Below are 17,331 nucleotides of genomic sequence, written 5' to 3'. Positions count from 1 at the left end.
TAAAAACAGGTAAGCTGTAATTTTATCTTTTTTTCTCTATATATCAGTGGTTCTCAACCTGTGGAATTTTGTTCCCCAGGTAACATTTAGCAATATCTAGAGCCATTTTGGGTTATCACAACCAGGGGTAGGAGTGTTAGTGGCTTGTAATAAATAAAGACTAGGTATGCTGCTAAACACCCTACAATACACAAAACAAAATAAAGAATTATCCAGCACTTGACTTGGCAACCGTAGCACAGTGGTTAGCAAGCCAGCCACATACATTGAGGTAGGCAGGTTCAAACCCAGCCCAGGCCACCTAGACAGCAATGACCACTGCAACAAATAATAGCCAGGCATTGTGGCAGGTACATGTAGTCCCAGCTACTTGAGAGGCTGAGGCAACAGAATCGCTTAAACCCAAGAGTTTGATTGCTGTGAGCTGTGATGCCACCAAGGGTGAGATAGTGAGACTCAGTCTCAAAAAAAAAAATTATCCAGCACAAAATGTAAATAGTACCAATATTAAGAAACCTTACTTTATGATTATTCTATTATCCTTATTCTTAAAATGAAATAGCTCCACAGAATTTTAGAATTTTCTACTTTGGATGACTCAAATGACCTTTCCCCATTATAGATCAGCAACACTCAAAAAAAAAAAAAATACTATTTGTTCCTATTCCACTTTATCCTTTCTAATCATCAGATTCTTGACTTGGTAGGAAAGAAAACAATGAACATCTGTTCTAAAGCTTACAATTGCAATATAATAACAGAAAAAGAGATGAGTACTGTGAAACTATTTTTTCTTACATCGTAAAATTTACCTTTTATGGATAAGGAGTTCAGAATATGCCACCCCAAAGTATGTCACTCTGGCATAAGGATCATTCTGAGCTGAAGGTAACTGAGAACATACAAGCACAAGAAAAACTCTGCCGTCCCCCACTTTTCCAGGAAGGGCAAGACTATTCTCAATCACAGAGACCACTCTAGATTCCTATGAACCCAGAGACAGCACCAGAGGAACCTACATAATCAACTCTGCTAAAACAAACCATATCTTCCATTAGTTTCCACATATTATATTTACCTGCCCACAATCTGCAGCACTTGGAAGCTCAAAGTCCTCTTCCTTTCTCTTGCCACATTTTTACAAATTTATTGTTCTTTATTAAGCTATATAATCCCCAAGTTTGAGTTACTCATTGTTGAGGTCTCCTGTGTATGTACAATGCACATTTTAATAAATCTGTATTTCTCTTGTTAATGTGTCTTTCATCAGTTTAACGTGAAGGGCCCTAGCCAATGAACCTAAGCTGTGCAGACAAAAGCTTTTTGAAGACCTGAATCAGTTTACCTACCTACAATATAATTAAGAATGTGAAGTTAAAACAGTAATGACTACCTAAATGTAGTCAGAAACATTTCTTCTTTTCTTGGTAAATCATCTTTTTTTTGAAATAAGAGAAGCTATCAGCTTACCCTTTACTTTTAGAGACCAAACCAAGAGACTGGCTCAATCGATGAATAAAGGCTCTTTCAGTGCTGGTCAAAGAAGATGGAAACTCCATTTCTATGTGGAAAAGAAACATAGTACCATTTGTAGACAAACAATTTTCTTTCAAGTAGTACACACATAGATGTAAAATATGGAAAACTATGTAATCAGATGTACTATATTTTACGTGAAATAGTTAATAATTTATATTCTATACTCCATATATTTTATGTGAAAGTTAATAAGATTAATATATTTTATTAATTCAATAACTACTGGATATCTTCCAGAATTCTGATATAAAAAGACATCTAGGAATTAAACCTAAATGTGATAAAGGACTCATGTTCACCAAAGATAACTACTTTTATTTGCGCTGGAATCTTCAGTTGATACAGTGAGTGAACATATTTAACTTAGTCCTCAATTAACCATGTTTGTTTGCAGGGGATACAGGGTAGGTGGGCACTGGGCAGCGGTGTCCAGCCCCATCCCGGCCTCCAGTGCCCCTGATTTAAAAAAAAAAAAAAAAAATTAAAAAGATTTAAAAGAAAAAAATCTGTTTATTTCCTCCAAAGACCTGGATGCTCAAGCATTATGAATTCTCAACAGGAAAACCCCACTGTTTTTGCTTCCAAATCTGTGTCAAATTCACATTTTACTATTTCAGATTGTATTTGTTACTTCCCGACTCAGGATTTACCCCTGTTTAATCTAAATTCAGAATCTCTTAGTTCAGACCATTCATTCCCCGTTTGGGGCTGTGAGTTTCCAGAGGAGGGCGTCCCCTATTCGTCCAGCAGGTGGGAATGAGCCCTCAATGTACCACACCGGTCGCCAGGGGTCGGCTGCGGGTTTGGCCTTGTGTGACCCACGACAGAAGCTCTCCAGCCTTAAGAGGGGCGGGAGGCGCTTCATATAACGGGACAAGTTGGATTTATTTAAGCGTTAGGCGCGAAGCTCCAGGGATGTAAACAACGCACTACACCCAGCCAGTGCGTTTTCCTCTGTGTGATGTCCCGCTCTGCTCCCTCCGCAGCTTAAACGCGTCGTAGATAAGGCTAAACCTTTACAATTTTTCTTCTTAGGCTAGGGGCTTACCAGCACCTAAAAAAGTGGCTTCCCCGCCCAAAACTACTGCAAGCCCTGGGAACAGAAAAACTTCCCGCTTGGGAGCAACGGGACCTCGCCGCCTTCAGACGCCAGGCCCGGGCCCGGGCCCGCAGATGCGAACGGCTTGCGGTTCTTGGCAGCAGCGCCCAGGCCCGAGGCCCGCCCGGTGCCCCGTCCTCCGAGGCAGCCCGTCGGTCGGCGGGCCGGGCTCCCCGTCCGGAGCCTCACCTCTCTGCTCCCCGTACCGGAAGCGCTCCAGCGCGATATTGACTGCGATTTTCACCTCCTCGTCAATACGAATGTCTTTCAGCCCCTTAGCCCGGCCGCCGCCCCCAGGGCCGCACTGCGCCGGGCCACCCCCTCCGCCTCCGCTCCCGCCGCCGCCGCCACCGCCGGGAGCCGGCGGCCGTGGGGAGACGCTGCTCGGCCTGGACATGGCCCCGAGGAGATGTTCTCCTCGCGCGGGAGCAGCCAGGCCTGCCGACTGACAGCCAACGACAGGGACTGTGGGGCTCGGGGGCCTGTGCCAGACGGCTCCGCGGCGGCCTGCGCTGGACGACGGGTCACCAGAGAGCCCGCGGTCACAACAGCCAGAGGCGAAAAAACCCCGGCGAAGCGGCGAGCGCGGGCGTGATGACGTCACCAGGGCCGCCGGCGCCCGTGACCTCAGCGCGTCGGCCGCCCCTGGCTAAGCCGCGCTGCACGCCCAGCTGGCTGTCGGCGAAGATGAAGCTCCAGGTCCCCGTGCACCCCGCAGGGACCTCTCGGTCCTCCCTTTATTCGATCGCTCATTAGTTCTTTCAGTCCCCCAATAAATCAATCGCAAGCCGATAGAGAAAGGGTCAGGGACATGCGAAAATAAACGGTCCCTGTCACCCTCCATTGGTATGAGACTGCTCTTTCAGGAAGCATGTTTGGGGTCCTACCATGTGCCTGGCATTGTGCTGTGCCCTTGGTATACATTTACGGAACCAGGCAGACAAGGTTTCTGCCTTCATGGAATTCAAACTCTGGTGGGAGTGGTGTTACCAGATTCAGTAAATAAAAATGCAGGATGCCCAATTAATTTGTATTTCAGATAAACAAAGAATAACTTTTTTAGTGTATTTGTTTTCCATGCAGTATTTGGGAACAGATCATTTAAAAATTTTTCATTGTTTATCTGAAATTTAACAGAGTGTCTGTTTTATTTGGCAACCCAAGATAGGGGTGACAAAAAACAAGTAAATGATTAAATAATAGTTATAAGTGCTATACAATGTGATGGAATGAGAAGGTGGGACCATTCAGGAAAAGTTAGGAGAACTTCCACTTGCTTGTATACAATCTCACTAACATAAATCTAATTCTAGTCACCATAACTGCTTACACTCTGGTCTAACTATAATCATTCTCCAGACAGCAACCATAGTGATCTTTAAAGACCTTGCATGATCTGGCCCCTGGCTATCTCCATGATCTCATGAGCTCACTGACTCTGTCCTTGGCTAATTTGCTTGGGCCATTGGGACATCAGCAAATAAAACATAAGCAGGGCCAGGCACAGTGGCTCACACCTGTAATCCTAGCACTCTGGGAGGCCTTGGTGGATGGATTGCCTGAACTCACAAGTTCAAGATCAGCCTGAGGCAGAGGGAGACCCCATCTCTAAAAAATAACCAGGGTTTGTGACAGATGCCTGTAGTCCCAGCTACTTGGGAAGCTGAGGCAAAGAGAATCACTTGAGCCCAAGAGTTTGAAGTTGCTGTGAGCTATGATGCCACAACATTCTACCAAGGGTGACAAAGTGAGACTCTGCACGCCCCCCCAAAATATATAGATATATAAAATATAAGCAGAAGCTTGAAAGGTGCCTATGTATTAAGGTTACCCTCTCTTGCTGCTGCTGGGAACTCTGCTTCCACAAAATAAAGAAGCTTAAGCTAGCCAGCTGAAGACATGTGGCCCAGCCGTCAGGTGGGACCAACTGCTAAACATGTGAAAGAGGCCATATTAGAAAGTTCTAGCCTCAGACAAGCTGTTAGATCATTGCAGCTCAGTAAGTGACCTACAGCAACATCTGCAGAAGAACCCAACTACAGCTCATATTGTTGATCCGCAAAATACATGAGCAAAAAAATGGATATTGCTTTAAACCACAAGTTTTAGGTTGGGTTTGTTACAAAGCAATAGATAACTGATGCAACCAGTTAGTTTCTTCTGGTTAACATACTGAGACCGAGATAAGGCTGATCTTGGCCAGAAGCAGCTGGGCTGAGAGAATTTGCTTCAGCAGTTCCAGTTTTTACTCAGCTGCCCACAGACTGGGGTGGTCAACATCTTGATACGCCTGTGAGCAACGTGTAGCATCCCAGCCTGCCACAGCACAGTGGACTAGAAACTGCTCTCAGTGGTTCTCTTCTCATCTCTAAAATCGGCCTGGTAGAGTCATATACTCTGGAAGTATAAACCACGTGCTCTTGTTGTTGCTGTTACGGATATTTCCTTCCACCCTTTATCTCCTCACCAGCCCTTCCTTGCCATTTCTACCCATTTCTTTCTATTCAGCCAGATCATTTAGGGTCTATTGTTTTGGGGAAGGAATATTATTTTAAGTTGCTTTCAGTTCTCTGGAACTTGGGGAGAGGAAGAAGTCACATATTAATATGCCAGTGAGCCACTAAAAAGGATCCTAGCCCTCCCTCTTGTAGGGGACAACAAAACCAAACCCCTGGATGGTTTGGGAGATCCTAAAACAGAATGGCCTGTGATGCTGTCCCAGCAAAGCCCCAGAGAGGCAGCGCAGGAGAGAAAGGTGCTGTGCTGTGCCCGGACAGGTGGGGCTCAGGGTGGCGTGCAGAAATAGAGCATTCCCGGTGCTCAGGAAGGGTTTGGAATTGGCAGAGGGATATGCCAGTCCTCTAGGGTTCTCACTATTGGAAATAAGCAAGGAATGACTTAGTAGTGACCTATGTTGTTTGATGACCAAGTTTCCAAGGTTCACGATGCCTTGACACCCAATCAGACCACCAGATTTGGAAGCAAGCCTAGAGAAGGGCTGGCAGAGGCAGGGGGAGGAGTGAATTAATTGAGATCAAGTTAATTATATGGAAATTAAGTCCTGCCATATCTAAATCTATGGAATGAAATATACCTGAGGTTCAACTAATTGTAAAATTATTTCCAGCTGTATTATTTATTACATATATAATGATATAAATCAAAAATGGATATTGTGCTATACTCTGTACACATACCTGCCTACCAATCTATCTACATAGTAATCAGCTTTTTTTTTTTTTTAGAGACAAAGTCTCACTGTGTTGCCCTCGATATAGTGTGGTGGCGTCACAACTCACAGCAACCTCCTGAGTAGCTGGGACCACAGGCGCTATGTTTTTGTTGCAGTTTGGCCAGGACCAGGTTTGAACCCGCCACCTTCAGTATATGGGGCCAGTGCCCTACTCACTGAGCCACAGGTGCCGCCTTTTTTTTTTTTTTTTTTTTTTGAGATAGAGTGTCCTTACCTGGGCCAGAGTGCCCTGGCATTAGCCTAGCTCACAGCAACCTCAAATTCCCGGGTTCAAGTAATCCTAATCCTCCTGCCTCAGCTTTCTGAGTAGCTGGTACTACAGGAGGTTGCCACCATGCCCAGCTAATTTTTCTATTTTTTTAGTAGAGACAACACCCTGAGTTTAAGTGATCCTCCCTCCTCGGCCTTTCAGCGTCCTAGGACTAAGGTGTAATCTACCTCCACTGGGCCAGTAATCAGCTTTAATGTATATTAATAGGTTAGTCACAAGGTGGTACTAGAAAGCTATGTTCTTTTTTTTTTTTTTTTGAGACCCATGTCGCCCTCAGTAGAGTTCCTCAAACTCTTGGGCTTCTTTTCTCAGCCTCCAAGTAGCTGGGACTACAGGTACCCACGACAATGCCCAGCTATTTTTTGTTGCAGTTGTCATTGTTGTTTAGCTGCCCTGGGCCGAGTTCGAACCCACCACCCTCAGTGTACGTGGCTGGCGCCATAACCACTGTGCTACGGGTGCCTAGCCAAGAAAGCCATCTTTTATTACGGTCCTATGTGTTATCCGTAAATGATTTTAACAAACAACTTCTGTAATCTTATGTAATAACAACAGCAATCATAGCAAAGTTGTGATAGCAGCAATTAGGTTCATTCATATTTAAAAGTGGCAGCATTCGTATTTAAAAGTCACAAAAATAAATTCTTTGGAAGATGCTATTAACCAGTTTGTATTCTTCTATTTCTTATCCATTATCACGTGGTTGGATATCCCAATCATTATGCATGTCACCAAACTCCAATATATTCTAACACCATAAAGAAAAAAATTGAAATGGATAATGGTCTCTTAGGTCCTAGAGTTTAAACTTTAAATGAGTATTTTTGTTTTTGTTTTTGTTTTTTTTTTGTAGAGACAGAGTCTCACTGTACCGCCCTCGGGTAGAGTGCCCTGGCGTCACACGGCTCACAGCAACCTCTTAACTCCTGGGCTTCCGCGATTCTCTTGCCTCAGCCTCCCTAGTAGCTGGGACTACAGGCGCCCGCCACAACGCCCGGCTATTTTTTTTTTGTTGTTGCAGTTTGACCGGGGCTGGGCTTGAACCCGCCACCCTCGGCATGTGGGGCCGGCGCCCCACTCGCTGAGCCACAGGCGCCGCCCATAAATGAGTATTTTTAAGAAAGATAGGCACTGGGCTGAGAGACATGGGTGTGACCATATAATGGCATGTTTAACTTCTCCAAATCTAACTTTTTCCCCTCTAAAGAGGATGCTATGAGCTATGACACCATCCACCCAGTGCAACAGAGTAAGATTCTGTCTCAAATATCAAAATAAAATAAAATATAAAATCGTGATTTAAAAAATGAATATTTTTACAGAAGGTGCCTCAGAAATATCCAGACCACCCTTACCTTCTCTGGAACACTAGAAGCTCAACCCCAAAATGTGAACACTGCAAGTCCCCAAACCCACTGTGTAACCTGCTGAGCACTGACTATGCATCCCAGGGATACCTGAGGAGAGGGCAGTCTTGCTGGGTTTGCTGGGTTTTGTTTGTTTATTTTTATTTTTTTAATTAATTTTTTTTTTTTTTGTAGAGACAGAGTCTCACTTTATTGCCCTCAGTAGAGTGCCGTGGCATCACACAGCTCACAGCAACCTCCAACTCCTGTGCTTAAGCGATTCTCTTGCCTCAGCCTCCTGAGTAGCTGGGACTACAGGTGCCCACCACAACGCCCAGCTATTTTTTTTTTGGTTTGCAGTTCAGCCGGGGCCGGGTTTGAACCCGCCACCCTTGGTATATGGGGCTGGCGCCTTACCGACTGAGCCACAGGCACTGCCCTTGTTTGTTTATTTTTAAGGAGATGTAATTTAAAAGAATTAAAACGGGAAGAAGAGGTTTGGGAAATCTCACAGGAAGGACTTACTAAGAAAAGAGAAAGCAGTGGGTCAATCCTGAAAGCCCCTGTTAGAAGCATGGGGAAAGACCAGCCTGACACTCTCTTGATGACAAGGAGGACTAAGGGGGAAAAGCAGGAACGCTAGTGACTGGTGCAGGTCTAGCCTGTGGTCTGGTAGCAGAGGACGTTTACTTCCCTGGGAAGTAGAGCCACTGGGTGCTTTTGGAGACAGGAGTGATGTAAATGTGTCAGCTGCCACATGTCCTCACAGAATTGTAAGGAAATGATGCTATTAGGATGCCAGTCAAGAGTAGAATGTAATCCCAGCAGTTGGAGAGTTTGAAGTGGGAGGATCGCTTGAAACCAGCAGTTCAAGACCAGCCTGAACAACATAGCAAGACCCCTGTTCTACAAAAAATTTTAAAATGATTTCTTTTCTGAATGTATTTATGGTCATTTGTTCTTTACGAGGTTTTTGTTTCTAATCCTTATCTAAATATTGTTATTGTTATTAAATTTTAAGCCTTTTTAATTCTGTGAAGGCAAAAGTGGAAACCTAATAAACACATGTATTTGTTTAAAAAAAAAAATTAGCCAAGTGTGGCGGAACACTCCTATAGTCCCAGCTACTCAGGAGGCTGAGGCAGCAGAAGGATGGCTTGAGCCCAGGAGTTTGAGGCTGCAGTGAGCTATGATCACACCACAGCACTCTAGCCAGGGCGACAGAGCAAGACACTGTCTCAAAAAAAAAAAAAAAGTCTACTGTAGAAATGATTACACTTTAAAGAATTTAATTGTGGTAGTGAAGAGAATCAGAAGAAAATCTAGATTTTCTCCTAGGAGAGGATGTGGTAGGGTAGAGAGAATGAACCTTCCTGTTTCTCCCTCAGAAGACTGTTATGAAGAACTCAGAGACCTCTATTTCATGAGGCCCTCTCCTGGGACTCTGAAACAGCAGAAACCTCTTCAAAACAAAAAGAGTTATCGCTAAATATTTAATGTGTCCATTTTATGAAAGGATCTGTTTTTTAAAGTAGGCAGAACTGACCCATGCAGGTAGCTGCAGAGGGATTAGACATGTTTCCATTGCTTGATAGTGTATGTACATCCCCAAACATAATAGTTTTGTTTTCCCCATGACACACTAAGTACATTGTAAATACAGTATTTTATCTCTCACTGATATTTTTCTTTAAAATCTTCACAAGCAAAATCCTGATAATCACTGAATCTGGGTAATGGCTATTTGGGTGTTATTCATACTATTCTTTTTACTTCAGGGCATGTTTGAAAATGTTGACACTTTAAAAAAATCAGTAAGAGTCTTTTCAGTCCCAATGTAGATTAGGTTAATAAACCTACTTACACATCTGGGGTAGGTTAAGACAGAAGAGTTCCTTTAGGAAATGCAGCTGCCTTGTTTAATTGGATCATCCAAAAAGTCAACAACTGTGCCAAAGACCAGCCTGACACTCTCTTGAGGACAAATAATATTTAGAAGTATTCACTTGCCAGATGTTTTGGGGACATTTCTTGCAGGCTTAATTTGCCAAACTGACACTTGACTGACACTGAAAAGCAAAGGGTCCATGTGTAACAAAATACCCTAATCTGGGTGGTTTAAACAACAAAAATTTACTTTCAATAGGTCTAAGAGGCTGAAAAGTCCAAGATCAAGGTCTGGTGGAGTTCAGTTTCTGGAGGGGGCCCTCTTCCTGCCTTGCAAGTGATGGCTGCCTATTTGCCATGTGCCCACATGGTCTTTTCTTGGGGGATGTGCACAGACAGCTTGCTCTCCCTTGTTTCCTCTTAAAAGGGCACTAATCCCATTTTGAGAGTACCACCCTCACAAGCTCATCTAACCCTAATTACCTCCATCTCTGAATACCATTATATTGGAGACTAGGGCCTCAACATACATATGAATTTTCAGGGACACAAACATTCATTCCATAAGAGAGAAGTAGGGAACTTCAGAGTTATGTGCTATGAAATTCATATGAACACCAACTAACTCAAAATTTCCCAAACCCTCCCCTAAACTAACTCCCTCCATCTCCACTTTCCTGTAATGACTGCTTCATCACTCCCCATAGTGGGCCTAGGAAGTGCCCTGGACTCTCGTCTATGCCTTCACATTCTTCTTTAGTCCCTTCTTCTCCTCTGGCCCACAAGACTTATCACATGGGCAATCCCCACAAAGTTTTAAGTCAGTGATAAGGACTGTGTAATCTTTCAGGGACATTTCCATTTTAGGAAGGGAGCCTTAAAGAGAAACCTCCAAATACAAAGAAATAAAAGGAAACAGTATAGCTAGTGGGGAGTTTGCAGACTGGGGGCTCCATCTCAGTATGCCCTGAATCACCACATAGAAGGGGTCACTGCTGTCTGCTTGTGAGAATGACCCTTGCAAAGAATTAGGCAACATGTGAGCACAGGACAGTTCCGCCTTACTGGTGATCCTTCCACATAGTGGGTAAGCAAAACCTTGACTATGGCAAAATAAATCACAGACTTTTAGAGACAAAAGATACTTTTGGAATTCAGCTGGATCATTTTACAAATGAGTATACCATGGATGGGTATGTTGCCTGATACCGTACAGTTACTTGAAGACCCCCACCTAGAATACCTTTCCACTAAGCATACATTTCACTCCCTTGCCTAGTTCTGCCTCATATCATTAGACATCAAGACCAGCCTCTGACAACACACCCTCAGTCTGGACCTGCTAGCAAAGAGGCCCTCAAGCGACCCACTTCCTCACCAGCAAGCCTTTGATTTCTTAACCCCAGAGAAAGCAATTCTGCACATTTCATGCTGTAATGAGCCTCAAAAATCAGTTTGTGGCTTCCTGTTAAAGCAAACCACTCACATTGAATTGCCAGCTGTTACCATCCTATCTTCACTATTCATAATTCACAAATGCAAGCAGTGTCTCTAGTTGGTATAGTTTTATTGTCTCCTTAATTATTAATGCACAATTGAAATAACAAGCACAAGTCTCTTACCTTCACAGACCCCTGAGAAGGTATCTGACATCAGAGAGACTTGTGGGGTTAATGGAGAAATACTAGATTTAATAAATATTTCAGACACCAAACCATCATCTCTGGATCCCTTCTGATTGCCCAGCGTGATATGTAATTGTGCCTTTCCTAGAGACCATGGTTTATTGCCACTTCAGGACTTGCTGTTGGGAGCAGGTCAGGATGTAGAAACAGTGTGGCCCATTCACTGCTTCCATACTTGTTTTGAAATTATGGAGGAAAAGGTAATATCAGCCCACAGTTGGATTAATTATAAGGTAGGGCATGAAAGCCTTTCAAGACATTTTTTCAGGTCTGTATTGTAGAAAATATCAAATCCAAAGTGAACAGAATAGTGCAATGAGTCCCCATGTACTCATCACCAAGCCCCAGTAGGCTGCCAGCTGCACCTCCACACGCTTCTCACTCTGGCTCAATTATTATCACTTTTAAAGTAAAAGGTGCATATAGTGAAATGCACAATTTTTAACTAATTTGGAAATGAGTAACCCCATGTAACCCACATCTCTATTGTATCCTTCTGGGCACATGCAAAATATGGAAATCAGTAGATAAGGAAATGGCTTCTAAGTTTTTAGCTTTTATTGTTTCCAAATCATGAGGTATTGTTGTGGGTATTCCTCACTTGGAAATTTCTCCCCTGTGCTTCCCCTCAGCCCACTTCAACACTGAAAGATCCATCCTTCCCTACTGTGTTTACAACTCTGCCTCTGTTCATGGGCTCCAGATTCTTACCTAGCTTCTTAGATTTGAGAATCCAAGTGATATTTCCAGTAATTTCTTTTCTTTTTTTTTTAGACAGAGTCTCACTCTGTTGCCCTGGGAGAGTGCGATGGCATCACAGCTCACAGCAACCTCAAACTCCCGGGCTCAAGTGATCCTCTTGCCTCAGCCTGCTGAGTAGCTGAGATGACAGGTTTGCACCACCACATCCGGCTAGTTTTTCTATTTTTAGTAGAGATGGGGTCTCACTCTTGCTTAGCTTGGTCTCAAACTCCTGAGCTCAGACAATCCACCTGCCTTGGGCCTCCCAGAGTGCTAGGATTACAGGAGTGAGCCACTTCACCCGGACTCCAGTAATTTCCTCAATGGCTTCACTCATCTCCCATATAATAAAAACCCTGCTCCAAACCTCTCCCAGAACCCAGCAGCTAACTCACTCTTGACTGCTTTGCCTGCTAAAGTAGATGAAGCAGATTAGCCTTGTTGGCCCACCAGGGCACCCCCTAGAACTGAGGAGGACAGGAGATATAGAAGTAGAATGCATTCCTCCTCAACCACCCCGAGTATGATGAACAGAAGGTGAATGAAATAGAGGGAAATAAGGGCAATGCTTCAAGCCATTCCTGATCAAAAGAAAAGGAAAAAAAAATAAAGCTTCTAAACCAAGAGTGTCAGTGTAATTGTTCTTGCTGTAACAACCGTATATATCAGCCAGATACATAACCAGATATACCCACTTTTTATATTGTGTCCCAGAGAAAAGTACATGCAGAAATGAAGTTTTGTGAGACAAAATGGTTTTTGAGACAAAGTGTAAGACTACAAGGAGACCCCCCCTTATCCACAGCGGATACGTTCCAAGATCCCCAGGGGAGGTCTGAAACTGAGGATAGTACTGAACTCTATATACTTTGTGTTTTTTCCTACTCAGACATACCTATAATACATAGGTTTAATTTATAAATCAGGTACAGTAAGAGACTAGTAACAATAACTAATAATAGAATAGAACAGTTATACCAGTATACTGTTCACAATTTCACAGGTAGAAGATTCCTTTTCATTGTAGATCTTAGTGACCTCAGCATATGCTTTTTTTTTTCTTTCCATAAGCTGAGAACTTTCATCTTTTTCCTAAAGCAAACACTTTGGAGCATTGGTATATCTGAATTGCCAGCATCACTACTGTGGGACCTTGAAGCCATTGTTAAGTAAAATAAGGGTTACCTGAACTCAAGCACTTCAATAATCCAGCAGTCTATCAGATAATTGACACAGCTACTAAGTGACTAACAAGTGGGGAGCTTGGAGCTTGTTCAGTGGGGATTTGCTGGACAAAGAGATGATTCACACCCCAGGCAAGATGAAGCAGGTCAGTGTGAGAACAGTGCACCATTTAACCCTTATGAGTTGTTCATTTCTGAAATTTTCCATTTAATATTTTTAGACCATAGTTGACCATGGAAAGTGGAACTGCAGTTAAGTGGGGAGGGGCTAGGATACTAAGTTAAATATATCCAAATATTTTCTACCTTATATTTCTGTAATTTATTTATTTTTTTTTTAAGCCTGGTCACTATCCACTAAAATGGTTTTGCAACCCACTGATGAGTTGCAACCTGCTCTGTGAAAGCCACTGCCTGAAGTGCTTGGCATATGATGTTGGGAAGCTCTTCTCTCTGGGGTTCTTGGCTTCACCGTTTTCTTCACTGGAAGCCAGTTTGATCCCTCACAGAGTATGGTTGCTCAATTAAAATCCAAGGTTCCAAAGCTTCTTACTAGAGATTATATTTAGCTAGGGATTATTTAAAGTCCAACCAACATAGAACACGTGTCAAGTGGAAGGCTCCCCTTCATAGCCAGTCCAGCCCACCAGAGCTGGGATGGGGGTGGCCAATAAGTCAGTCATCATGTGAGGTACTGAGAGTGATTCACACCTCAGCCTGCCTCACTCCCTGTTGTGTTTACCATACCCTTTAACCATAAGAAAAAATGCAAGGAGAGGTACTACTGGGTGTGCAATGAAAATACCAGGCCCCTTCTCCAGAGATTTGAACCTAAATACTTTATGGCTAACTTCCTATATCAGAATCTGGAAAGAAAAATAAAAAACATTTTAAATTTAAAAGCAAAGTTCTAACAATATCTGACACCCAACAAAAAAGGTCCTAGAAATATCACAATGTATAGCTTGATATAGTTTTTAAAAATTTAATTTAAGGCTAGGCATGGCGGCTCGTGCCTGTAATCCTAGCACTCTGGGAGGCCAAGGTGGGTGGACTGCCTGAACTTAGGAGTTTGAGACCAGCCTGAGCAAGAGAGAGCAAGACCCCATTTCTAAAAAAATTGGCTGGCCGTTTTGGTGGGCCCCTATAGTCCCAGCTACTTGGAAGGTTGAGGCAAGAGGATTGCTGGAACCCAGGAGTTGAGGTTTCTGTGAGCTATGATGCCACAGCATTCTATACAGGGTGACAGAGTAAGACTCTGGGTCAAAAAAATTTTTTTAATTAAAATAATTTATTTGTTAAAGAGACAAATAGTAATTGTACAAATTCATGGGGTCTGGTCCAGTTTTATAATACAAAAAATCGTAATAAGCTGTGTTTCATCTGGTGCTTTTTAGTGATCCAATGTGCCTTATGTGAATTACCTCCTGGAATTTCACAAACCCCCTGTGAAATAAGTGATGCTCTAACTCCTATTTAACTGATGGAGGTGGGAGAGATTATCAGTGGGGGCCCAAGACCTGAAGCAGCAATAGGGATTGCAATGCTTTCCACTAAACGTCCTCTTCTAAGACTGCCCCAGAAAGAGAGGCCAACTAGAATCTAGAAAGAGCTTCTCCTCAGACATATATGAAGTGGATTCAAGTGGGTCAAGGGGTGGACTGTGATAACCCAGTTCTTCCTTTCAGTAAGAACTTGTGGCTGAGCTGCTGGGGGGGCTGTTAAGAGGACAATCTGCAGCCGTCAGTCCATCAGAAATTGACTCTGCTGCAGACAGTCACCTGCCTAAAGTCACAACACTTGTAGCCTGTGGTTCCAGTGGGGTGGGATTTACATTGGAACACCAGTTGAGGTAGAGGGTCCAGCCATTACATTTCAGCAAAGGTTAGTGATCTGATATGGTTGGTGGAATAATGGCGCCCCCTTCAGACATACACATCCTAATCCCCGGAACCTGGGAATGTATTATGTTAGATGGGAAAGGGAAATTAATGGTTACAGATGGAACTTGGGTTGCTAACATCTGGGTTTAAAATTAAGAGATTATCCTGGATCATCTGGTTGGGCCCAGTATAATCACAATGATCCTTTAAAGTCAAAGAGGGAGGTAAAAAGGAATCAAGTCATGGAGAGATTTGCAAGTGTTACTCAGCTGGATTTGAGGATGGAGGAAGGAGATGGAAGTTAAGGAAGGCAGAGAGCACCTAGCAGCTGGGAAAGGCAAGGAAACAGCTAAGCGTCTGCTGCAGCCTCCAGAGGAAATGTGGTCTCGCCAACATCTGGATTGTAATTCAGTGACTTTCATTTCGGATGTACAACTTCAGAACTATAAAATAATAAATCTGCATCCTTTTAAGATAATACGTTTATGTTGTGGTTTGTTGCAGCAGCACTAGGAAACAAATAGAGGCCCTTTCAGAGCCCTCTGCGATGTCAGACAAGGCTGCGGTCAGCCCTGCATCACAGCGTGGCTTCCCCCTGGGTCCCATCCTGCTTCCTGCATGTCCCTCCTGCACATTCTGCATGTGAAACTCTGTCTTAGAGTCTGCTCCCTAGAGAACCCAGCTTGGGACACATTATAAAAGCATATGGTAGGCCGGGCATGGAGGCTTACACCTGTAATCCCAGCACTCTGGGAGGCCAATGCGGATGGATTGCTTGAGCTCAGGAGTTTGAGACCAGCCTGAGCAAGAGTGAGACCCTGTCTCTACTAAACATAGAAAAATTAATGGGGTGTTGTGGCAAGCACCTGTAGTCCCAGCTACTTAGGAAGCTGAGGCATGAAGATCACTTGAGCCCAAGAGTTTGAGGTTGCTGTGAATCTATGATGATGCCTGGCACTCAACCCCAGAATGACAGAGTGAGACTCTATCTCAAGAAAAAAAAAAAAAAAAGCATATGGTGACTTCTTATAATCATTCATAAATAAATATGAAATTCATAATTTTTTATGAAAACAAGTTTAAAATTACTTTTCACTGTTACTCAAAAATATATTGCCTATATGAATATGAATAGCACTGGCCCTGATATTAAGACATGGTAATGCACACCTAGAATCCCAGCAGTTTGGGAAGCTGAGGTAGAAGGATTGCTTGAGCCCAGGAGTTTGAGACCAACCTGAGCAGCACACTGAGACTTTGTTTCTACCCTGGGCAATATAGCAAAACCTGTTTCTACAAAAAAATAGGAAAAATTAGCCAGGCATGGTGGTGCATGCCTGTAGGCCCAACTATTCAGGAGGTTGAGGTGGGAGGATTGCTAGAGCTCAGGAGTTGGAGGCTGCAGTGAACTGTGATCGTGCCATTGTACTCCTTGGTGACCGGGTGAGACATTGTCTCCTAAAGAAAAAAAAAGACAATGTGAAGTGAAGAACACGGGTTGTCAGGTAGATAGTTCAATTCCAGGTCCTTTCTTTGGGCATTGCTATGGTTTGAAAGTTCGTGTGTTGGAAGCTTAATCTCCAATGCATCAGAGAGGTGGGAATTAACGCCCTTACTGTGGGAGTGGATTCCTGAGTTCTGCTCTCTTCTCGTCTCCTGCTCTCTCGTCTTCTCACCTTCCAGCATGGTATGACACAGCAAGAAGGCCTTTGCAAGATGCTGGCACCTTGATGCTGGACTTCCCAGCCTTCAGAACTTTGATAAATAAACTTCTTTTCTTCATCAATTACCTACTCTATGCTATTCAGTCACAACAACATAAAATCAACTAAGACAGGCATATTACTTAACCCTTTGGGATTTAATTATCCTCCCTCACTAATCCAGCCCCCTATGTTACCTAAATAGGGTAACAAATACCCACCCTCCACTAGATGGCATTAAGTAAGGTAAAGATTTAAACACTGTTCCTGATTCGTGATAAGGACAGAATAAAAATGAGTTAAGCTCCTTTAACTCTATTTTCTCTCAGGAATTTACAACCTCATTTAATCATAAATAATTGATACTATGTGCAGAGGTGGGGGGCAAGTCATCATTAAACTATATGATTCTTCTTTCACACTGTGTGCTTCAGTTAAGAGAGCGCTGGAAGACAAGTTTGACCTGAGGTGGTAAAAGAAGGCTTCTTGAGGGATATGAGAATTTAGTAGGGCTCATAAAAACACTAGAGAAAAAGGCAAGCATAGGACACGATGGGTCCCCAATCTCAACTATTCCGTGTATTCCTAGTATTCCAACAGAATTTGGAACGGCAAGTACCACATAATCAAGTTTGCAAAGCACTAGGGTTGTTTTATTTATTTTAACTGGTAACTTTGTAATGTATACAGATATTTTGAAATATACTACATAAATATGAAATGCAATTATAACCAAGAGG

The 17,331-nt window shown here is 43.2% G+C and overlaps 1 protein-coding gene across 4 annotated transcripts in view; it reads right to left on the bottom strand.

Annotated features, from left to right (window-relative positions):
* YTHDC2 (YTH N6-methyladenosine RNA binding protein C2) overlaps nucleotides 1–3,213 on the bottom strand; it is a 67,683-nt gene extending 64,470 nt beyond the window's left edge. For all 4 annotated transcript variants that reach the window (XM_053566917.1, XM_053566916.1, XM_053566918.1 and 1 more), the window contains exons 1-2: nucleotides 2,828–3,213; nucleotides 1,471–1,561 (exon numbers count right to left, since the gene is read on the bottom strand). In XM_053566917.1, the coding sequence (XP_053422892.1) occupies nucleotides 1,471–1,561; nucleotides 2,828–3,035 (299 nt within the window). In that variant the 5' untranslated portion in view covers nucleotides 3,036–3,213. The remainder of the gene's footprint in view (nucleotides 1–1,470; nucleotides 1,562–2,827) is intronic.
* Between the last annotated feature and the right edge of the window lie 14,118 nt (nucleotides 3,214–17,331).

Source organism: Nycticebus coucang, chromosome 17, assembly GCF_027406575.1.
Source record: "Nycticebus coucang isolate mNycCou1 chromosome 17, mNycCou1.pri, whole genome shotgun sequence".
Lineage (NCBI taxonomy): Eukaryota > Metazoa > Chordata > Mammalia > Primates > Lorisidae > Nycticebus > Nycticebus coucang.
The sequence above is the reverse complement of the archived record's forward strand: the minus strand, read 5'-3'. Positions and strand labels throughout refer to the sequence as shown.